Source organism: Musa acuminata, chromosome BXJ3-1 (assembly GCF_036884655.1).
Source record: "Musa acuminata AAA Group cultivar baxijiao chromosome BXJ3-1, Cavendish_Baxijiao_AAA, whole genome shotgun sequence".
Lineage (NCBI taxonomy): Eukaryota > Viridiplantae > Streptophyta > Magnoliopsida > Zingiberales > Musaceae > Musa > Musa acuminata.
This window is the reverse complement of record NC_088349.1, coordinates 17637899-17663254: the sequence shown is the minus strand read 5'-3', so window position 1 is coordinate 17663254 and position 25356 is coordinate 17637899. Positions and strand designations below refer to the sequence as shown.

Genomic DNA, 25356 nt, shown 5'->3' with positions numbered 1-25356 from the left:
TATCCTTACCCAAGGATTGGAAGTATGTAGATGCTCATCCCAAGGAGCTAATCTTAGGAGACACGTCAAAGGGGGTTCAAACACGATCTTCTCTTAAAACTTTTTGTGCAAACGCCGCCTTTCTCTCCCAAATTGAACCCAAATGCGTTGACGAAGCCATGAAAGATGATTCATGGATTATCGCAATGCAAGATGAATTGAATTAATTTGAGAGAAATGAGGTGTGGAAGCTTGTTCCTAGGCCAAATGACCATTTAGTTATTGGTACTAAATGGGTTTTCATAAACAAGCAAGATGAAAATGGTATTATGGTTAGAAACAAGGCTAGATTAGTGGCCAAAGGTTTCAACCAAAAAGAAGGTATCGATTACGAAGAAACCTTCGCACCTGTGACTCGATTGGAAGCCATAAAGATGCTCCTTGCCTACGCTAGTAGTAATAATTTTAAGTTATTTCAAATGGATGTTAAAAGCGCTTTTCTAAATGGCTTTATTTCCGAAGAAGTTTATGTTGAACAACCTCCTGGATTTGAAAATAATAGCCTCCCTAATCATGTGTTTAGATTAACTAAAGCTCTCTATAGTTTAAAACAAGCCCCAAGGGCTTGGTATGAGAGACTTAGTTCTTTTCTTATCAAAAATAACTTTACAAAAGGCAAGGTTGATACTACATTGTTTATCAAGAATTTTGAAAATAATTTTCTCATTGTTTAGATTTATGTTGATGATATCATCTTTGGCTCTACAAATGAATCTCTTTGTGAATCTTTTGCTAAAATTATGAGTCTTGAATTCGAAATGAGCTTAATGGGAGAATTAACATTCTTCTTAGGTTTACAAATCAAACAACTAAGCAATGCCATCATTATTAGTCAAACTAAATATGCCATGAATTTATTAAAAAGGTTTAATATGAACAACTCAAAGGCTAGTAACACTCCTATGAGCACCTCCACTAAGTTAGAAATTGATGAAAGTGGAGAAAGCTTTGATCAAAAAACTTATAGGGGTATGATAGGAAGTTTACTTTACCTCACTACCACCAGACCAGACATCATGTTCAGTGTAGGACTTTGTGCTAGATTTCAATCAAACCCTAAGATATCTCATCTCAAAGCAGTTAAAAGAATACTTAGATATCTTAATGGAATCACAAATCTAGGATTATGGTACCCAAAATCAGAAAATTTTGAGTTAACAGCTTATGCTGATGCGGACTTCGCTGGCTGTAGACTAGATAGAAAAAGCACATCAGGATCATGTCAATTTTTAGGACATGCCCTTGTTTCCTGGTCATCTAAGAAACAAAGCTCGGTTGCTCTATCAACAACCGAAGCTGAATATATTGCAGCAAGTGCATGCTATGCACAAGTTGTATGGATGAAAAACACTTTAGAAGATTACAAAGTTAATCTTAAAGATATTCCCATTAAATGTGATAACACGAGTGCAATATGCTTAACTAAGAATCCTATACAACACTCAAGAACAAAACATATTGATATTAGACATCACTTTATATGAGATCATGTCACTAATCATGACGTAACCATAGAGTTCATTGATACTAAACATCAACTAGCTGACATTTTTACAAAACCTCTAAGTGAAGAACAATTTGATTTCATTCGAAGAGAATTAGGAATGTTGATGTGTCCGAATAGATAAATTTGTTAAAATTATTTTTCGGACTATATTGAATGATCAAATCACTTGATTGCCATGTTTCCATGATTATATGTGAAAATCTGCAACAAAATCTTGTCCGAATGCATCTTATTTATTCGAATGCTATAAAACAGATTTTCTCGTACACTTTCATGAAAAATAAGTTTCTGAAATAGATTTGATGAAGTGATTCATGTGTATGTATTCCATCCTGCAAAATCTTTACATAGACAATGGATTATAACAAAAAAGGGAAGAAGTATTTAAAGCAATCTATGTAAAATTCCTCTATAAGCTTGCTATTATTATTTTCCTGGTATCATAATTACTATGCTTTTTGTTGATGACAAAAGGGGAGATATATGAATTGATAAACACTGCCATGATTAGAAATACTATGAGTGATGCTATAAACACTGCTATGATTATGCCATCCTTGCATCACCAAGAGATATATGAACATGTGCTAAAGTTTGCATTATGCCCTGAGTTGATATCTTATCATGTGAAGAAAATGCAAAACTTGCTAGAATATTTCAAATGTGTGCATCATGTAATAGTGCTTCATAGCTTTATATGATAATGTTCAAACTACATGATGAACAGTTACAAACACAATCATACAAACTTGATGATGTATGTCAAGCCTTGACATCATCTTTGAAGAGATACATCATGATGAGTATCATGATGGGAGTATTGATAAGTTTAACTGATCTGACTTATCAATACGTCACTTGAATTCTTAGGTCTTGAATTCAAGGTTGACTTATCTCAACTATGACATATAGACAGGGGGAGTTAAGGATAACTCCATTATCAATTGATTGTCATCATCAAAAAGGGGGAGATTGTTGAATCTCAGATTTTGATGATGAAGTCAATTGTCATTTGTTGTCTAATCTATGTGTTGAGATAAGTGTGTAGGATTAACTACGATGAAAGATAGACAAGCAGCAGGAGTTGCGCCGGAGTCAAGTTCATGATCACGTTGGGAGTTCGAGAGTTCGACGGAAGTTCGGACGGTCGTCGGAGGTTCTGCGAGAACAGATCCGAGAAGTCCAGAAGCTTGCCAAGCGAAGCTCGTCGGAACTCACCAAGTGGATCGTCGCAAAGTCCAGGAGTTTGCCGGAAGTCCGCAGGAGCATCACCGAGGGTTCATCGGATGATCGACGGAAGTTCGCCGGAAACTCGCCGGAAGAAGCGATTGACGCACCGAAGCAAAGCTGCAGAAATTGTTTTAGATCTAATCGTAGTTAGCACATTGATTAAGTTGAAAAATGGGAGGTGATCCCATTAGCTTAATCTTGGGGCAATTGGGCCCCTGAAAGACTGAAATTGGGCCGAATGGAGCTAACCATTCGGACCCTGATTGCACCAGGAGGTGCAACGCCTAGGCCAGGAGGTGGCACCGCCTGGGCTAAGCCTCCCAGCGAGACTGGGCGGTGCAACCGCCCCAGCCAGGAGGTGGCACCGCCTGAGCTTAGTCTTCGAGCTAGACTGGGCGGTGCAACCTCCCTGACAGAGAGGTGGCACCGCCTAAGCTCAGTCTTCGAGCTAGACTGGGCGGTGCAACCTCCCTGACAGAGAGGTGGCACCGCCTGAGCTCGGTCTTCGAGCTCTGGCAGAGAGGTGCAACCGCCTCAGTCAAGAGGTGGCACCGCCTGGGCTCAGTCTTCGAGCTCTGCTAGGCGGTGCAACCTCTCCAGTCAGGAGGTGCAACCGCCTGATCCCGGAATTCCGGGATTTGATCGTTTTGAGCTCCAAATTTGAATTGGGTTGGGGCCTATAAATACCCCACCCATTCAACACTGAAAAGATACAGACCTACACCGAATTCTTGATCTTTTCTATGATTCTAAGAGCTCAAATTTGTGAAAAGTCCTAAAGTTCTCCTCTTTCTGTTCTTCAAGTCTTGAGTTGTAAAGAGAGGAGAGAAAGGTCCTGTAAGGGTTGTCTCCTGAGCCCATCAAAAGGAGTGAATCTGTAAAAGGGCAGTTGGCCTTCGCCTATTGAAGGAAGGCCTCTAGTTGACGTCGGTGACCTCGTCGGTGGAGGAAGCCAAAAGTGGAGTAGGTCAAGACTGACCGAACCACTCTAAATCTCTGGTTTGCGTTTATTTTGAGCACTTTATCATTACTGCAAACCTCCTACATAGCTACTGCTCTCTGCGCCTTTACGAACAAGTTTCTAAGTGCTGATCTTTCCGAATCTGCATTCAGACGTAAATCGGTGTTTTCATACATTACAGTTTACGTTTACGTTTTGATTCTGCAAAACTGTCTTCTGCGCTTTTACGAACGAAGTTTCTAAGTTCAGATCCCTGTAAAACTGTGTTTTAGACGTAAACTACTTTTAAACGTAAAACTACGTTTAGACGTAAAACTGCGTTTAGACGCAAACTGCGTTTAGACGTAAAACTACGTTTAGACGTAAAACTGCGTTTAGACGTAAAACTACGTTTAGACGTAAAACTGCGTTTAGACGCAAACTGCACTGCGCTTAGACGCAATCTGATCTTAGACGCAAACTGCGCTTAGACGCAAACTGCGCTTAGACGTAATCTGCATTTATACGTAAACTGCATTTAGACGCAAACTGCGTAAACTGCGCTTAGACGCAAACTGTGTTTAGACATAAACTGCACTTAATCATAAGTATTCTTAGAATCAGCTTTTGCATCAAAATAGTTTTTATCAAACGAACGCAGCTTTCGTTTTTAATCGCTGAAAGATTTCCGCTGCACTAATTCACCCCCCCCCTCTTAGTGCTCTCGATCCTAACAAGAGAAGAGTACGACGACAACCCTAGGAAATAGAAAAAATCAAAACAAAACATGAGTATCACACACTGAGGTCGAAGAGGAGGGAAGGGGTATGCTACAGCGGATGATTTCTCGTCGGGGCGTCTTGCAAGGTGCACGCGTTGGGTTAAGGTTTAGGGCGATTGCGGTTCGAGTGAGGATCCTATACAAATCGATCATGGGGACCCACGGAGGACGCTCACTTGTTCTACGCAGAGTCAACGGATGGTAGGGTTTTGGAATTCGAAGGACGAGTAATTAATAGAATAATTGGAGAGGATCTCATCTACCTTTACGGTTTTGAGTCCCTACGTTAAGGCCTGCATCCAACCCGCACGTACGTGTAAATAATTAAGTCATCACTATCGTAATTTCTTTTATCTTTTCTTCCGAATTAATAGTGATAAATTAATATTTCATCATTATTGATTTGACTGTAAGAGTATAAGGAATTATCCATTTTGAACATGCTCATATAATTTTATCCTTTCAAAACTCATGAGTCTGAAAAGAGTGATCTAACTAATTTATAAACCCTTATCCTTTTAATATCATTATGATAAATTAATATTTCATCATATAATCCATATGCTCGTAAGAAATTATCTATTTTAAATGTGCATGTATGAGTTTATATTTTCAGGATTCATAAATCCCAAAAGACATGATAGTGAGAATGATTGGACGAGTTTATAAGTCTTTCATTTCTTTACTTTTCAACTAATATGAAACTAAATATATTTATTAAATAATGATTATAATTTGAAATGATATCAAATAGTGAGATGGTGGTTTGTCCTTTTTTTTTATTAGAATTTTGAATTGAATAATCGTATTCTTCTTTTCATCGTTCAAACTAATATATATTGCTTATTACAGTTTATTGGAACAATATCAACCGATAAGATAGAAGATTTAAATATAATATTAAAAAATAGGGATCATATATCTATTATCGGACGTTGACGGAGGATCCGAACGCAATCGGATCGGTTGATGAATAGGGATTAGGATCCGCATCAGGATGTTCACATTGGATTCCGGATCGGGTTCGGGATGATAAGTCACAGTGCCGTCTCCGGCAATAATTGCAGCTCATGTCACTCCACTAACCCATCACATATGAAACAAGAGAAAGAAGGCTGTTCTGCTCTTCCCAGAATACCCCTCGACCGCAATCGCGAGGACACGAAGAAAAAGGCCGATAGCATCAGACGGCTCACAACACCCAACGTTTCCGATCACGTGCTAACCCGCCTATCTCATCATCATTTCTCTCGTCCGAGCAACGATCCGCGTACGCCCTCGTTCGTCACCCGTCCGTATGCGTTCGTGATGATTGGAAATTTACCTGGGCCTACAACATGGCCCGCCATTCTTTAACAGGGTACGTGAGTGCGTAGGAATGCATTTTTTCGTTCGGATTCAATTACTGTTTTACCCTTTCCTTTTTTTCCTCTCCCTTCCTGTCGAGTTGCAGAGGGAGCAGAGCGCAGAGAGCAAGAAAAGGTCAGAGCGAGGGACCAACCGGAGAAAAGGAACTCAACAACAGAGTGGAGGGCTAAAATCCCTAAAAATCTCTCTCTTCGTTATCTATTTCTTCTTCCTCTTCTCCGCTTGCTGTTTGTTTCGTCCAATCAATCCCTCTTTGTGGCAGCCGAAACCACACTCTCGTCTTTCCAAAACCCTTCTCTCTTCCCGTGTTCTGTGGCTCCGCGGTGGCGGGATGAGGTAATGGGGGAAAGGTAGGAGGGACGGTGGGCGGCCATGGACGACTCCTGGCTCGCCAAATGCGTGGCGCCGCCGCCGCCGCTTCCGCCATTGCCGGCTCCGGCTTCGACTCCGACTGTGCCGCCGCAGCAACTGCCCCTCCCGCAGGCGTCCGCGGGTCAGGTATCCTGCTTCTTCCTCTTCGAGAGGTGGGGAGGGGGTTAGCATCAAGAGTTGGTGAAGGTTGATTCTTTTCGTGGGGGATGGGGGTTTTGGTGGATATTCGTGCAATGCATGCGTCGTTTCTGGCTGTTCGGTGCTGTTATGGTGGCATTGGTTGGAACAGCTCTTTTGATATTATTGTAACTTTGCGCCCACGCTGCATGTCTTTACATAGAGTGGTATTAACGGAGAAGTCGCTGGGAGTATTAGGTGGAGCAACTTCACTAGCACGAGACCAACATACTCTGGCAGCGTGTTCGTAGAATTCTTGGGCTTTAACTATGCCACAAATATATCATGCTCTTAAATTTCTGCCTATAGGAGCTTTTTCTACTTAACATTGTAAATCCTTCATGAATACAAGCCGTCTATTGCCAAGATCATCAGATATCGCGAATGAGGACCTTTTGTAATAGCAGGAACTGTGTACATCTGTAAGCTGAACAAACATATGCTCCAAGCCATGCAATGTATGACCATGTAGCGATATGGATAGAAGTATACTGTATAATTCTGGTTTCAAATATGCAATAAGTTTCAGATTGTTGTTTGGCCCTGAGAGGGGCATCTAAATAAATGTGAAGCATAAATTTGCCACTGCTTTAGTCTTTCTCATTGTTTTTTCTCTCATATGCAAGGCAAAAATAGGACTAAACTTGTTTTCAACCTTTTCAGAGGGAAAAATAAGATTTTTCTGGAAATGTTTGATAATAATAAACAGCAAAAGCACATAGATTGACACTCTTGGGAGGAATAAGAAAGAACTTACATGAGATATAGAGGGGTATTGTGGTGAACAAACTCCAGGAAATTTAGGGTTTATGTATGGAGTTTCTCGAGTAGGGTTGTTTGACATTGGGAGGGTCTGGAAGGTGCTTAATGCAATTAGATGAATGTGCAAGTGCACCCACTGTTATAAATCCATAATCATTGATTAGAATGAGCACCTATCTGATGGTTTTTTTCTATCCTTTTTTCAGATATATGTATTCTTTGTTATTTCTGATTATGTGACTCATTTTTTATTAAAGTGATGATGTTACATGCCCTTAAGATAAAGGGCTAGCATTTAAATGCTGGTTTGTGTAATACTGGGTGCCCAATAGACTTGTATGGTATGCCATACAATACATAAAGTGAAGTTTTTGTATGAATTTATGTACATGGTTAACAGCATTGTCTTACTCTGCAGGTTTCTATGAATTTACGCCATCATTTCCCTTCTTTTCTTGCACAAGAGGCTGTTTTGAAGGATCAAGTAAGAAGTCAAGAGGCTTCGGCTAGTGATACATTCAACTTAAGTTCCTACAGATTGGGGAAGACAGAGCTGGGTAATTCATTTCTTGCTCTTTTGTCTGGCAAGTTTTCTCAGTTGCCAAATTCAAGAATGGATGTAGCCAAGCCTCAAGGTAGCAATGATGATAAGATTCTAAGTGGTAGTGGTTGTGTGGTCCCTTCTATAAATATCCCACCTCTGCCTGAAAATCATGGAGATAATGCCCCAGGAAATTGGAATGAGCTTTCCTCTTTTGTTGCATCGAGGCCGTCTGTAAATTCTGCTTCGGTACATAATAGTGCTCAAGTTGCAGGGAATTCTTACCATGATATGGACTCTATTGAACTAGTTTCCCCACAATCATCTAAGTGTAGCAATACAGGATTTGCATTGAATTCTACAAGGAGTGGATGGCTTACTTCAAGTAAGTCAGCAAATGGCAATAAGCATGCAACCATGGATGTTCAAGCTTCACGAATTGTTTCATTTGAAGCTAAGCCTCCTGTTTCCAATAACAATTCTCCGTTTCTTAGAGGACATCCTCTTGTCTTCTGCAGAAACACTGGTTAGTATACCACTTGCTCTCTTCACTAAGTTGTGGTTGACTTGCATAAATTATTTCTGTTTCTCTACGTACATCAATGATCTTGTTGACATTATGTTATACATCTCTGTCTTATGTTTTGTGTAACATAACTTGATAACAACAAGCTAAAATTCATAAAAGTGCTTTCTGACATCCTGACAGTTGGGGAATTATTTATGGGCAACAAAGGACTTTTTGAAGTTATATGCTTTTGTCATAGCTGTCGCATGTCTGTCGCCAAATTTTGTGAGGTAGCCTTGTAAAGAATCAGAAACTTGTGATTCTTCTCATGTTGGGCTTTTCCTTTGTCACTCTCATAGGGAGAATGGTCTTCTTCACATGTTTTTCTTGCAGCATTCTGGATCACCTTCAGCGAACCCTGGTGAGGCTGTCTATATGGAGAATGGAATGAGTATATCACATTGGTGCAAGCTATGCTTAGGGGTAATGCTTTCACAAATTTCATTTTATGGAATTCTCGAGAAGTTTTCATTTATATTACTGTACATAGAATCTGTAATCCACTAATGTCTTTTCTTTTTATGCAAGTACTCCTTTGCTGAAGCAACAGTTTCAACAGATGTTCTTGGAGTTAGGGTTAGAATCAAATTAATTTAGACTTGCAATCAGTCTCTTGACAAAGCGAAGCCTGTGCCCCATGTATGAGCATTTTCTAAAACATTATATCACCTGAAAAATAGATGCAAGTTTTCCCATGCTGAGGTTGAAAAGCTTCTCTAATGTAACATGTAGAATCTATCATCTCTTTGAGGTGTCTATACACTACTTTGTCACGATGATCAGCTCCCTCTTGTTCACTTTTGACTGCTTTCTCTGCTTCAAACTAAAAAGTTAAATATTTATTGTAGGCTGTACTGAATCATACTCATATTTGCTGATTGCTTAAGGATATGAGCATCATCATTCACAAGCACACTGAAATTATCCTATTGTATGCTCACATGTACTGCTGCCAAATTCTTTGTAGATTTTCATTTTTCAGCTGCCCATTGTTCAATGTAGATGTGCACCATTATCTTTGTATTAGTAATTATTTATGACCTTTTGAAAGTTTAATATATAGTACATGCGAGTTGCCTGTTGACAGCTACTGACAAATTTGTGAGGAAGTGGTCAGCTGATTCAAATCTCTCTAGACAGCACTACTAGTCATCCTGGTTTCCTGTGTTAAGCTGGATGTGTAGGAAATAAAAAAAAGGATTTATCTTTGTGATAAGATTCTGATCTTCATTCCAATGCTAGAAAATGGACTTTTAGCTCCTTAATTTTGCTAACCAGTAAGATAATTATTCTGCTTCATACATCATTTTATGGTTTCCATATGATTTATGTTTTATGAAATATAACAAGAAGTGTTATCCTGTAATTTTGTAATGCCACAATGATGCTAAGTTAAATAGCAATGCAAGCATATGTGCAATTGCAACACTCTTCATATGTGGGACTAATATCTAATCAACCCAAAAGTGTACCATTTGGAATCTTCCTAGAAGGGTGGTGCAAAATAGTTACAATCTAATGGTACCATGTTTCACAATTGAAAGTCTTGTTTTCTCATTGCAAAATTTATTAGTAACTTTAAACTGGCTTCTTGTTCTCTTATTCATTAGATTCTGGCACCAAATGATATCAGTGGATGGGAGTGGACAGGTGGTTCATCAACAAAAGGTGTCTTTTTTGGTTCCAAGGCTAGTAATGCTCCAACCTTGGTAAATAACATTGGGACAATCAGTGATATCAAGTCATTTGGTGGATCTTGGAGATCTGCAGAACCTTTGAATAATAGTGTTGTACCTAGTCATCCATACACAATGGTAGGGCACACTGCCCAGGAGAAATCTGTAAACAAGGTACAAGATAATGAATATCAGAGGTACAATTTGGATGGATGTAATCTTTTCCAAGAGAAGATTCACAGTTCCGAGCAAGTTATCAAGTCTGTTCTGTCAAAGAACCAGTCCATGCAGATAGCGAAGCAAAGTCCTACTTGTGTTGGTTCTGAGAAACTTCATTCAACTCTATGTAAGGGAAAAGAAATTATCGACCATTATTTAGATACTGATGGTGTCAATTACAACACCAAATTTGTAGATCAATCTGTTGCCCTACCATGTTTGTGGGCCAACAATTCTGTAAACCATGATTGTGATATCAGCAGTAACAACTTCTCCATTGATACGTCTCTTGCTGATAAGGATGGCGCTTCAAACATAGAATTGAGGCTTGGTCAACCATCTCAAAAATGTCATATATTTGCAGGTTCCTATCCAACACCTGTGCTGGAATTTGGAGCCACATGTAACCCAAAGAAGCCACACTTTCATCAGCAACTAAAGCAACAAGGTAACTTTGATGGTTAGCATTCTTTTCTTTTTATATTTTGATTCATTCTGTTTCAAGTGTTTGTTATCGGTTAATTGCATCTGTTACTGGAGAGTTGGATAAGCGCTTTGTCTTTTTGCAGTTGATAATGCCTATGATAGAAAGAAGACTAGTCAAAGTCTGCATTTCACTGCTTCAGAGACATTATGTTCAAATAAAAGACTCGAACGGCATGCAACTACAGCTGTTAATACTTACAATCATTCTGAATCAGAAGATCTGAGTCGCAGTGCAAACAAGAATCCACTGATTTCACTGTTTCTCTCACACCTTGAGGGGAACAGTACATCTCTTTCTCTTGATAACTTTTTTAATAGCAGCGATCATCTTCCATCTAGGGTGCCTAGTGGTGACTCTCCTGTTAAACTTAAAGTTTCCAATCCTGTAGGAGATGCAACTCATGGTATTGAAAGAAAATCTGAGGCAAGTAAGTTGGATTTTCTCAATATCTTAGATGAAAGAAAGAGCCTTCTGGCTGCTGATAATGGCATAGTGAAATCTGTGTGCATAGTGAAAGATAACCAAATTGCCAATACTAGAGAGATTGATACATCTTTTAGTAAGAAGTGTCCTCAAATTAGTGTATCTGTGGATGCTAGCCAAACTTCCTTCTATCCAGATCAGCTGTCTGGCATGTTACAGAAACTTGGTGGTAAAATCCCCAAGCAACATGATTTAGCCTCTGTCTCAAACAAGGATTACTGTAATCATGCCGTTCATGGATCTTCCGATCCAGTTCCTAGTGAGATGGTGGGTCATGATTCTTTGAACTCAGATATTCCAATGAGTCTGGCTTCGACATCCCTGTGTTCGCTGGAACCAAAGAAAAAGGTTTTAAATACAACCCAGCATTTGATGGATGTCAACTTGAAAAATTTTGCTTTTAGGCACATGGTTGGTTTAACTACACAGAAAAGTTCTACTTCCCTTAAAAAAAGTCCCCAACATCACAAACTATGCTGTTTGTCATCCATGGAACCTCAACTTGATGGTTGTCAGGATCTGGAAATGCAGAGAGATGCAGGGGAAGGAAATTACTGCAGAAATTACCATGAAATCTCCAAAATTGCTATAAAATCTGTACATTCATGTCCAAGTTGTCAATCTGGTCGTGGTATGGATATTTTTCCTGGTCATCCTTGTCATACAGGTCTGTATTATATATAATTGAGATATCTGTTTTAATTACTAAAACTGGTGATTGTTCATATGCTTTTAAGTTACTATACATGCATTGAATAGTTATGTTCTTATGTTGATGAATATGCAGGTTCAACTAGATCCTGCAATTGCACTGGTTCAACACAAAGAGTTCCACTAAGTTCTGAAAAATACTGTAAAAGGTTTTCTACTTGCTGCATTTGTGATGTTGATGAGCAACCTTGTTTGAGGTGGTACCATCTACTTCTGTAGCGCTCTTGTATGTGTTAGTGGACTTTGTATGAGATAAGCAACTCCCAAATGATCATCTAAAGAATTTTTAAGAAAGCCTTTCTTAATGGAGCATAAAAGAGTCACCGGATCTGGATTTTATAGCAGACATCTTTTTATAGTTAGCTTAAATTGAACATAATGTGGACCCTATATGTGAGTGTTGATGCATATACACAAGGTATCTTTTCATGAGCATGCCTGACAGCTGCTCTGTTTTCTTATGAGCATGCTCATTTGGTATAAATTTGGCATACTCTTGGTTTGGCAATTAAATCAACTTTGACATTGTCGATTTTCTGTTTTCCTGATTGGTTCTCATGCTTCAGTAAGTAATTCTTTTTGTTGAAACCTTATGTGGGACATTGGCATGGAACTGCTGTCTGCAGGACATGTTCCTTGCCAGTACTATCTATTTCATAGATTCAGCCAATGTTGTTAGGGCAAGTGTAAATTAACTCCCATCTTCTTGGTTAGTACTATTGTTAATCACTTCATAACATACAATACATTAAATGACACATGACGCACTAGTGGACTTGAACTTGAGATCTATCATTTATGCAACATGGAAAACAATCCAATAACCTCGGATATCTCAACAGAGACATAAATGGGTAGTTGACTATATATATATGTGTGTGTATCTTCATCTTTAGAATACACGTAAATGCACAGATACAAGCAGTAAATCTACATTGGTTTCTGATCATTTTTTAGTAATATGACACTATAACTTATGTTGTTGTTATATGCTTTTTGGTTAGGAAAACATTATCTTGGAAGCATATTGTAGCTGTTAGCTTTTGTTATTGTTGTTCATTTTATATCTTGTAAACCTTTTTCATCATGTTTTCATGCTTTATTTTGAATAATTATTTTTTATCTCTATCCCAGTATAGTTCTTGGATGTACTATTAATGTCCAGATGGATGTTTAAGCATATCTTTCCTCACTCTTGATCTCTACCTCAGATTGGGGAGGCTGGGAAGCAATTGTTTCACTGGTAGTCTTAAGCATGGAATGTGCAATCACAAAGAACATAATTCTTGCTTATCTCAACATTGCTGCTCCTCTGTACTTCCATATTGTGTTTCAGGCTTCTGTACATCAGGTGGTAATAAAACTTTTCATGCCTTAAGTGAACGAAGGGTTTGTGGGCAAGCTAAAGTAATGCATGCCACTCCAGACCATGATAAGGATTATTTAATACCAGACAGAAAAAGAATTTGTCTAGCTCATTGTGGTTGCTCTAAGAATAAGTTTGTTCCAAGGAATGATCAAAAGACATCCTTTTGGAGAGATGTTCCAAAGAAAGTGTATGCCGATGCTGATATCTCTTCTACTTTCAAGATTGCACAGGCACTGGAAACCACAAAACGTATTGGTGATCAACTTGATGATTGTTCTCCAGAGTTTGATGGAACTCATCAATCTTCCCAGTCAACGAGAGCACAGAAGATGTTTAATATGTCATCTGGATCATCTGCTCCTGTTGTAACTGAGGTTTCAACTGAAGTTAATAATTTAACTTCTTGTGCAGCAAATATTAGAACTACAAATATGATCCATGATCTCTTGGTGGATGAAGGATCAGGGAATGAGAAATGTGGCTCATCTGATGAGGCTGTTGGTGGTGGGGAGTGTGAGGAAACCATTCACATAATGGGTAAGGTGGATGTAGCTACACCTGGGTTCCATCATTTGGCGGGTCATTCTTCTGTTGGCCTTATTGATGAACTTTGTTTGATGAGTCCATTGAAAACCAAGAGGGTTAGGAATATGAATAAATGCTGTGCAGATCAAGAGAATGTCAATAAGAATCTGAATTTTGAAAGGACACCTAAAACAGCTAATAGAAACGAGTCTATGGAGCTCAATGGACCAGATATGTTAATTCCATTATCTGATTATGCTTTTCCTTCTGAAATCCCTAATAATCTCAGACATTTAGAAATTGACCATTCTCGATCACAAGGAGAAGTTTCCCCACAACCTGTTAGTGTGAAGAAAAAAACACATCTTTCTACTTGTGGATCTTCAAGTGTTAAGAGAAAGAGGTCATCACTGTCCTGCAACAAGTCTAACTTCGAAAGATTCAGTATCCAACATAAATTGCAGGAGGACATTGAAAAGCGGATCCTGGATGATGATCATTCTCTTAGTAGAGTTGAGACTTCTAGAAAGAAGACAAAGCAAGTTTTGGCTGCATATTTGAAACAGGAAAATTCTACAAGAACTGGAAAACCACCCAAATATATGTCATTAAACTGTATTGGTAATACTTTTAGCAATATTAAGACTACTTTGCCTAAGAAAAGCAGGCCTATTGTATGTGGAAATTCAGGTATCATCTATTGTGGGGAAACAGATGGTGATCAAAAGCCTCCAAAGATCATTTCCCTTAGTTTGATACTAAAAAATGCTAGGAGGTGTAGCACTGTTGAAGTCTATAATACCAGTTTGGGCCTAGACAATGAATTATCATCTTTGAAATTATTACATGAGAAGGATATGCCAAGTAGTTGTTCTGAGAATGGGCAAAATCCAAAATTTCTTCGTATATCAGGTGAAAATAAAGGATATTCCAGCAAGAATGGTGGATATTTGGATACTTTGTCAGCAGGAAAGGAAACAGACTCTGTCCTGGGACCTGGTTTGCATCCTAAACAATTAAAATCCCAGTCAAGACCAAAACAGAAGGATGTTCATACACAGAGTCTCAATAGATTCGGAGCAAAACATAGACACGCAACAAAGAACTCCTGCTTATCAGCTTCTGGAATCAATGAATGCTCAAAATCGATTGAGGCAGAAAATGAGCTAAATGATTTTCCTTCAACTACTGTAGGTAATGTTTTAGTATTTGAATAATCTTGCACATAAGATTCTTGCCTGTTGCCTGTGGTACAGTTGTTTTCTGTTTTCTAGGATCAGTGCACTTGTCAGGATCCATCTGATTCCATTGATATAAATATTTTTGTGTCATGTAATTTCTTTCCCATTTTAAAGATGGAGTGGAACATCAAAATGAGAAGCTTCATCCAAGGGAGATTTTAGAATCTGCATTGCCAACAAATATTCCATCATTTGCCAAGCTTAAGAACAATCAAGATCATGCTGGCAAGCTGTCTCAAGTAAGCAGAAGAAGGTAGATAGTCGCATTGGATTTCAATTGGATCTAGATATAATGATGTTTAACAAACTCTGATTGGACCTTAAGCTTTTCCTTCTCTATTTGTCCTAATAAATTTGTCAATGTAGATGCAGCCAAGGGTACAAATTTCCCTCCTTTCTTTTGAACTCAGATTCATTTTGTTGTGTCTGTGGAAGCTCAAATCAAGACGATGCTAATCATTTGATAGAGTGCAATGACTGCTTGATTAAAGTGTGTGACATAGAAAGTGTACATTCGATTTTGTTTAATTTTTATTATTTTTCTTTATTTGGCGTATTTTTGTGTAGGTTCACCAGGCTTGCTATGGTGTTTCAAAAATTCCAAAAGGGCATTGGTCTTGTAGGCCATGCAAGGCCAACTCCCAAAACATTGTAAGCAACTGGCAGATGCTATTTCTAAACATGCTAATGTCATCCTCAGTTATAATCCCTTTATAGTTTCTGGTTCTTTATGATTATTACTCATGTTCTTGTGCCTTTATTTATGTAATTTCTTTGTGACAATAATTTGAGAGAAAACATATACTTTTAAATGACTTTGATTAATCTATGTGCCTTTTTGTACCATGTTCCTTTTTTAAGTCCAAATTCATGATACTTGTGTGTCATGGATCATTGTGGTATACTATTTAAAATATTAAATTTGGAGATCTTATCTGATCTGTCATTTAGTTTTACATGGATATAAATTGGCCATCTAATCTGATCAATCTTGTTTTTAATATAAACATAAACCAACTAAAAGCATAAAATTTCAACTGTTCCTACTCAAGATTTTTTCAAGAAATGGCCAAAACAACAGAATCACTGGACTAAGGAAAATAAAGTTACTAGAATGCATACTTGAGAATCCTTCAAGAAAAGGTCAAAACAACAATAATACTGGTCCCTGAACAAAAAGCCAATGAGAATGTAGTAAGTATTCTACTGCATTGTTATTTAACCTACTTGATCCATTTTGACACTGCTTTAGAAGAAATTGAAGAAATATACTTTAGAATGCATATTGAAACTGCTTTAGAAGAAATTGAAGCTGCCATTTTGACATTTTAAGTACATCTAGGTGTAGGTGTCACTATGAGAATTAACATATGTATAATTTTGTTTCGCATTTCACTTGGATATATCACTTGTGGCATGTTCCTGTTAGTGGGACACATATTGGCATTGGTGTATGAACTATTATTCCAATAATATTCTCAATGATCAACTAGATGGACATTTTGGCATTCATTTATCATTGCTTTATTAGATATATATATATATAAATATAAATATAAATAAATAAATAAATAAATATATATATATATATATACATACATATATACATACATATATATGTACATACATATAGATATATATACATATATATACATATACATATACATATACATACATACATACATATATATATATATACATACATATATATATATATATATATATATATATATATATATATATATATATATATATATATACATATATATACATATACATATATATATATGTATATATATATCAGTGGTATAACTAATATCCATTCAATTTCTCTTCACTTTTATGGAGTCAAATTTCACTAAGCTTTTGGCCCATTTTTCAAAGATATTGTCTGACAGTGGTTGATTCTCTTAACATGTGTTGCCCAACTGTTAAAATCAGCAGCTCAGTTGATCAAGAACTTGATAGGTTTATTCCTTTAAATTAGAGAAGGAAAATGTGGTCAGCCCATAATTGCATTGTCACTTGTGTTTTTTTTCTTTACTTTTTTTCCATTTTGTACTAAACAACTGTATTCCATTCTGCAACTGTAACTTATATTTGTTTAGCTTCAATTGGGATACTACTTCCTTCTTCCTTTTAGTTATGAATAAGGTTTTAAATACCAGTCCGATACAAGTTTTGGTGATCTATTTAGACTGCCATTTTGGTATTAGTGTACCAGGTAGTATACCAACTGTATCTGCTGGCAATGGAATAATAATTATTAAAATAAAGTAGATAATTCATTGTCAAGGTACATGTTTGGTTACTGATATTTGGTCGGGCTGGTTAAATATTGGACAGTAGTCCGTAAATTTTTATTTTCTGGGGGTGGTGTTAGTGATTTTTCTTTTTTGTTTTGTTTTTTTTTGGGGGGGGGGGGGGGGGGGGGGGTTGATTTTTTATGTCACAACAGACTATCTGTTCTTTTTTATTAGTCTGTAATTTTTGAATAGCATCTGAATAACTTCAGTCATGTCACATGTGAGGTGGATTTATATATTTAATTCATTCAACTTGCAATGAGATAAAAAAGGATGCTGATAAATTAATTTATTCCATTAACATTTTATTGTCATCTTTTTGGTGCATAAACAGGTTTGTGTTTTGTGTGGATATGGAGGTGGAGCCATGACACGGGCGCTAAAATGCCAAAATATTGTCAAAAGTTTGTTGAAGGCTTGGAGAGTCAGTAAAACATCCTACTCTGGCAAATCAGTTCCTTCTGAAAGTACAGAGAATGAGTTTTTTAATCCTAGTTCAGTAGGTGAAGTACCAAAGTTTGACAAATGTGGTTTAGCTCCTCTTGGTGAGATAATCTCCGATTTCTCTCCCAAAGCTGCTTTGAAATTGGATATGCAGATGCAAACCAACTTTCCTGAAAGCAAAAATTGCATGCCGGAAAAGTTTCAGACCCATAACAGCATAACTGCTGGAGTATTGGATCCATCTACTAAACAGTGGGTTCATATGGTTTGTGGACTCTGGACACCCGGTACAAGATGCCCAAACGTTGACACAATGAGCACTTTCGATGTATCTGGTGCTTTACCGGCTAAGAAAAATATTGTAAGTTTAAACTCACCAGGAGTAAGAGATAAAATCATAAAAATCTCACCATCCATTACTATTTGGTGAATGCATTCTGTAAAAAACTTTTCAGTAGCTGGAAAAATCTAAATCTTCTTACCAGTAGACTAGGTGAAGTATGTTCTCCATCAACGATCATTTATTTTTTTCTTTTGTGACCTTGCCCTGTTCAGGTTTGCTCAATATGTAACCGACCTGGGGGTTCATGTATAGAGTGCAGAGTTCCAACTTGTTGTATCCCATTTCATCCTTGGTGTGCACATCAGAAGGTATGTATACATACACAATATACCTTTTATACTAGCTTCTTGGCATACAAACTAATTAATTTGTTGATAATATAGTCTTTTATGTTATCCAGGTTCTCCTGTTCTACTTCTCATCAAAAGTAGCCAGCAATATTTTTCATTTTTTGTTTATCTTTGAATTTATTATTTTCTCAAACATCCTTTATCAATTAGCCAGCAATACTCATTAAAATTTTGTTTTCTTACACAGTTATATAAAATCTAAATTTTGACAAGTTTACTTGGATAGTCTGATTTTCAAGGGTCAAAGAGCATTGACATATTTTGATGTTTCTACATTAGATGACATACATCATGCACGATAGAGATTGGCAATAAATTGAATTCCTCAGCTTGTGCCTGCTTAATGTTTTGATGGTAGTCACACTTCGTTGGACTGTCGTGTCCAACTGACTTCTAGATTTCAAGTATTCATGCTCTTCACTTAGACACTTCTATTTGAGGCTTTAACCTCTATTTCTCATTCATATTAAACACACCTGCTAGTGAGGAAAGATACCATTTAACAGTTAAGTTGGAACTAATTGAGTTCATAATAACCAATAATTTTCTAGTGCATGTGCATCTTCCTTTTCAAGGTTTTTTCTCCCTTTTATTATAGACTAATTGTTATGCATATGAAATTCCAATAGACGGCTTGTTATTGCTGTTACAGCTGCGGCTGAAAGTTGCTCACATAGCATAAATATGGACTTAAAGAAAACAAACCTAGTGCATAAGACTCTGGGATCTAGGGAGGGTCAATGAAAGTAAACTTATATTTATAAACAAGATTTTCTTGTGACTTTAGTCTTGATCAAGGTTTTATGTACCAAAGCATACCGCTCGGTATAGGCGGTACATACCGGTCCAATAGAGGATTGGTATGGGCGGTACATTAGTATCCCCCAGTATACTGTGTTGATACACTCGGTATGTATTGTACCAATAGTTGATTGGTATACCGGTATGGATTGGTAATGCGAACTATGTTTTTGATAACCCAGGTCGCAAATAAATAACTTTATAATGATGTTAAAACTCATCCTCTAAAATGTATTAACTTTTCTAAGAGGATGATCTAGTGCATGAGATTCTTGCCAACAAAGGTTTGGGGGATAGTCAATGTAGTGAATCATATTGAATTATGTTGAATCATAAATATGGACTATACAGTTATAATGATTCTTAAAAAAAAAACAAAGTTGAATCTGTGGTGTGTGGCCATTCTTGGCCTGCCTTATATTTCACGTGATTGGACAAGTTGTTTATATACTATCAAGACTTTAGGTACTTGTACAACCATTAACATGATTCCAATGCAGTTTATATAGATTTTTATACACATGCTAAAGTGGTGGAATATTGAATTGTATGGGATAAGATTATATATTCCATCACCTTATAGCATAATTGGACTATTTAGTTGCCTACAATACCATGACGTCTTGTGTTATTATTAACATTTATTTCATCAATAGGGTTTACTGCAAAGTGAAATTGAAGGTGATGACAATGAAAGGGTTGGCTTTTATGGGAGATGTCCACATCATGCAACTCTCAATAGTTGTCTTCCTGATAGTCATGTTATGGATCCTGAAGAAGAAAGTCCAGGGAACAACAAATGGACATGTGCTCGCACAGAGGTAGTCTGACAACTTATTGGATACCTTTTTTGTTCTTTTTATGTATTTAACTTTTTCGCTAACCAACTAAACAGGGTTTTAAAGGTCGGAAAAGAGAGAAAGGATACAAACCTAACACTCAGAGACCCTGTGATAATGGAGTATGCATTGTTTCTCAGGAGCAGATAAATGCCTGGCTTCATATCAATGGCCAAAAGTCATGTACAAGAGGTGTGGTGAGACAGCCATGTTCAGATGTTGAGTATGACCTCCGGGTATGTTTTAATTAGCCTGAAAATGTTTACTGAGATATATTCATACACTTACTCTGACACCTTGTTCATAAAAAATCAGAATATTGTATTCCAATATTCACACACTTTTACTTGGTAGTGTTTGGCACTAATTTGGTCATCATGTAAAAATCTTCCCCTACTTCTGAAAGGAACTTATAGAATGAAAATTGGTAGTGATTGTTGAAAAAAATCAATACAATTGTACACAACTGATACACTAGGCAACTTCAAGCTAGTTGCTTTTGCTTTTTTTCCCCAAATTTCTCCCTTGATCATCTGGAGAAGTAAAAGTACAAGCAATGCCAACCAAATCAGAAGGCCACCTTCAGCAACAGCATAGGAGTTCTAATTAACAGATTTGTATCAGTAAATTTTATACCTGTTAATCTTGTTTGATTAGCAGTCTTTTAAAACCATGCATCATGTTGGTAAATTTCAGGGGACAGTATTAATGGAAGTGAATGAAATTTGTCATTGATAACCAATAAATTTGGCATAGTGTTAAGTGCTTTGTGTTTACTAAAGTATGTATAATAATTTATCTAGCTCTACTATTTTGGACTTATTTTCCTTCAATCATGATTATTGCATGTTCATAAGCATATATTTTTAAGAAAAAGATCTTTTTTAATTAATTTGTAGCCATATTCTGTAATCTGGTTTTTCCACAGCATTTATAATATTGGCACATGTAAATGGAACACATGGTCAAATTTTTAACTTGCACATGACACCTATTTTTGCAAATTTATAGAAGTTTCCAGATCATTTTAGTACTTAGATGGAAAGAGAGCATTATGATTCTATGCTTATGCAATTTATGGGAACAAGTACAGTGCATTAGAATATATGAAGTTGTCATGATACGCAGATTGGAGTGTTGTATCTTCACATATAGGTTTTCTTTTATTGTACTAAAGGTGTTTCCTTTTGAGAAGAAAAGGTACAATTTTTTTTGTACATCATATGCAAGGAAGAGGATTGATATTGAAATTTGCAAACAAATTCTTCCAGAGATCCTGATGACCATGCTTTTCCATTGGCATGCATGTGCTATGGGATTTTTTTTATCATATTTTCCAAATTAAGGTGTAAATCAGGGCTATATTTTGTCTATTAAAATCCCCAATTTTCTAGAAGGAACAGAGACTGAAATCTGTTACATTCCATGGTCAGTCACACCCTTAAAGCTTACTAACCCTCACATAATTCCAAAGCTTTTTGTTCTGGGGATGTGCATCTGCTGTGATTGCCCATGTAACTTTGCAGCAACCTCTTGTGACATGCCCTTAGCCGATGGAATGTGGATGAATCTGGTTCAGATGTATCAATTATATATAGAATTCTATTTATGCCAAGCTTTCATAAGAAAACTTCATTGTAAATGTACGTTATCCTGTTAGGTCTTCGCGGTCCCTAAGAATGTATGAACTTTCACACATTACGAGCTAGCCATTTAAATGTCAAAGTTCTGTTCTTGTCTTGAGTTAATCCTTTAACTAACTTGGTATTCTTATCTTGTCAGAAAGAATATATTCGTTACAAACAATCGAAGGGATGGAAGCATTTGGTGGTCTACAAATCAGGAATTCATGCTCTTGGTCTCTACACATCTCAGTTCATTGCCCGTGGAGCTATGGTAACTATTCGCAAACTATTTCTAGTGTTCAGGATTTGTTATGTTCTCCATTGGACTACTGTTAGTTTTGAAAGGATTGAACATTTGAAGGTCGTAGAATATGTCGGTGAGATCGTTGGACTGCGGGTAGCTGACAAGCGAGAAGCTGAGTACCAATCAGGAAGGAGAATCCAGTACAAAAGTGCCTGCTACTTCTTCAGGATAGACAAGGAGCATATCATCGATGCGACTCGCAAAGGTGGGATCGCTCGATTCGTCAACCATTCATGCCTGGTAATTGGTCTCATTTTATTCCCTATCTATATCGTTCCTTTGCTCCGTTCATGTACTTCTTCTGATCACCGAGTTATCTTTCTCTGCATGCTGTTTGTTCAATCAGCCCAACTGTGTTGCCAAAGTGATCTCAATCAGGAACGAGAAAAAGGTAAGAAATGGATGATGATAACAGTACCTTTTGATGCAAACTTCTCAGTAAGAATGATTACCTTGGATTAATGCAGGTGGTGTTCTTTGCGGAAAGGGACATAAATCCAGGCGAAGAGATTACATACGACTACCACTTCAACAGTGAGGATGAGGGCAAAAAGATCCCGTGTTTCTGTAACTCAAGAAATTGCAGGCGATATCTGAACTAGTCAGCACTCGATTCATTCGTCATGAATGTTTGCATCTGGTTTGTATCATATGTAGATATAGTGCCTGGTTTCGCTCATTGTGCACACATTCAGCTTCTGAAGAACTAGTGGAATGTTGTTGAGTGGCTGCACGATCAGATTCATGGAAAGGAGTCAAGTTGGAAGTTTTTGTGTATAAGTGTGCAAACATCAATTTGAAGTTGATCGTTATGGAATGATGAGTCATGTTTTTCAGATGTTGTCATCTCTTCTTCTTCTTCTTCTTCTTCTTCTTCTGTGACTGAACTCCACGAGTTGAGGCTTGCGATTCCATGGCAACATTCTTGATACCAATGTTTGCTATTGTTGCTTTAAACAGGAGGATGGGTTTGTTTAGTCATTCAATTGGGGTGGAAACTTAGAGTTGGAATTGGTGTAATTTTATCGTAGAATTTTTGGATGGAGTAAGATGATGTTGCCAAGTAGAATGCGAGGTGGAAAAAATTGAAATCACTAATTTGTGGTTTTTGGTAGAACAAGAACAACCCTTATCCATTGATTCAAAAATAAGGGAGAGAGAATATGTTAGAACCATTGTAGATTCTAAACTTAGGGTTGATTTTTTTAGGGGATCGGTCTCCTTAGAATTCTATAGGGGTTTTTCTTTCCAAATTGTTGTTCAAAGGCTATAGAAAAGATTCATTTATTGTTTATGAAAAGAGGAGAAATATATGACTATTTATAAGGCTTTCTAAATCTTAACTCTTATTTCTAATCAACTCCTAATAGGACTCCTACTCAAGACTCTTATTCATTTACAACTCCTAATTTTTCTCTAAGAAATAACCTCCTAACCTTAGTCGGCCTTTTCACCTCTTTAATAGGGGTCGACTTAGGTAGGTTTTATATGAATGTTCCTCTCAATTAGGACTCATAGTTAGAGTCATAACAAACCTGCCATCTTCAAATCAGCCTTGTCCTCGAGGCTAACAATTCATGAATTTTGGGAATTTGATCTTCAAGTCGTCATAGTTCTCCCAAGTGACATCTTCTGTTGGTAGATTCACCCATTATATTAGCACTTCAGTAGTGGGTCGTCCTCGTCGAGTCACAATCTGTCGATCAATAATGACACTTGGTTGGGTTTGGAGTTCTCCTTAGGTAGTCATATTTAGTGGATGACTTTGGACTATTTCAAAGTACCTATTTACAACTTCTGTCTGGCCGTCGGTTTGTGGGTGATATGCTGTACTCATTTTCAATTTAGTACCATGCATATGGAATAACTTTGTCCAAAATATGCTCGTGAAGATACAAGTAGAATTTGTCACAAGCATAATGCGTCTCTTATAGCGTAATTCTTTTGAGTCCTAATTGTAATGAGCGTTCAAGCTTGGTGCTTTCTCTAATTTTTTTATGATTTTACTAGTCTCCAAATCTTCCTGTCATTCCCTCTTAATATCTTTAAGGAAGTCACTAGTCGAAAGTGAAATAACAAAAAATTCAGTTTGCTTGGGTAGTCGTGAAAGCGCATTAGCAACAACATTCTCTTTCCCCTTTTTGTAAGTTATTTCATAATCATATCTAAGAAGTTTTGTTACCCATTTTTGCTGCTCGGGGGAAGATAACTTCTGCTCCAAGAAATATTTTAGGCTTTTATGGTCGGTCTTGATTTGAAAGCATCGCCCGATCAAGTACGATCTCCACCTCGTTGTTGTGTGCACAATAGCGAGCATCTCCTTATCATATGTTGACATGTTTTGATGGGAGGGAGACAATACCTTACTAGTGTATGTGAGTGGTCGACCATCTTGTATGAGAATATCTCCAATTCCGACTCTAGATGCATCGGCCTCAATGATGAAGGGTCGGCTGAAATCTGGTAGCGCTAGCATCGACATCATCGTCATGGCTGCCTTAACTTTATCAAAGGCAACGGAGGCTTTGTCCGACCATTGGAAGGTATCATTTTTCAGTAGAGAAGTGAGTGGTGTACTGATCTTTCGATAGTTTTTCATGAACTTGCAGTTGTAGCCTGTTAAACCAAGAAAGCCACGTAGCAATTTTATGTTCCTAGGGGTTGGCCAATTCTGCATTGTTTCTATTTTGGAAGGGTCCACTATCACACCTTCCTCTGATATGATATGCCTAAGATATTTCACCTTTTATTGAAGAAACAAAAAATTGGTAGTGGTCGTTGTGTGTTCGAAAGGTGGTTTTCGATATGTCTTCTTCGCACACTCGTATTTGATAATACCCGGATCGAAGGTTCAACTTTGTGAAGATTTGTGCTCCCTTTCATCTAGCAATTCATCTACTACTAGAATAGGGTATTTATCTTTGATGGTTATGCCATTGAGAGCTCGGTAATCAATGCATATTCGCCATGTTCCGTCCTTCTTGTATACAAGTAGCACCAGTGAAGAGTAGAGGTTGCAACTTGGCCGAATAACTCGTGTTTCGAGCATCTTTTTTACAATCCTTTCTATTTCATCATTCTGGAAATGTAGATATTGATATGACCGAATATTTGCTGGAGGTTTGCTTGGAAGAATGTTATATAATGATCATGCCGATGGGTAAGAGGTAGGTTGTGCAGTTCTTCAAATATATCTGAAAATTCAGCAAGCAAAGAAAGTAGGCTTGGATCTTCAAATTCTACTGGCTCTCCCTTAGTTTACTGCTCAAGTTGTACCAAAAAGCCGCTGCATGCTTTATACAAAACCTTCTCCATTTGTTGTGTGCAAATCGTCGTTACGTCGCACCC

General features: G+C 37.3%; 1 protein-coding gene across 4 annotated transcripts; it reads left to right on the top strand.

Annotated features, from left to right (window-relative positions):
* Positions 1-5946: 5946 nt before the first annotated feature.
* LOC135584100 (uncharacterized) lies at positions 5947-22844 on the top strand. Of its 4 annotated transcripts, none has more exons than XM_065136641.1 (19): positions 5947-6363; positions 7595-8243; positions 8427-8515; positions 8619-8708; positions 9896-10628; positions 10750-11817; positions 11938-12058; positions 13073-14949; positions 15111-15249; positions 15369-15486; positions 15564-15647; positions 17637-18107; positions 18302-18397; positions 19897-20061; positions 20136-20315; positions 21862-21975; positions 22066-22248; positions 22355-22399; positions 22476-22844. In XM_065136641.1, exons 1-19 carry the CDS (start codon positions 6238-6240, stop codon positions 22608-22610), a joined length of 6483 nt encoding a protein of 2160 aa, XP_064992713.1. In that variant the 5' UTR covers positions 5947-6237; the 3' UTR covers positions 22611-22844. The 4 variants fall into 4 exon arrangements, with proteins under 4 accessions (XP_064992713.1, XP_064992712.1, XP_064992714.1 ...); XM_065136640.1 differs by having other exon boundaries at positions 15363-15486; XM_065136642.1 differs by lacking the exon at positions 15369-15486 and having other exon boundaries at positions 15111-15235.
* The last annotated feature ends 2512 nt before the right edge of the window (positions 22845-25356 follow it).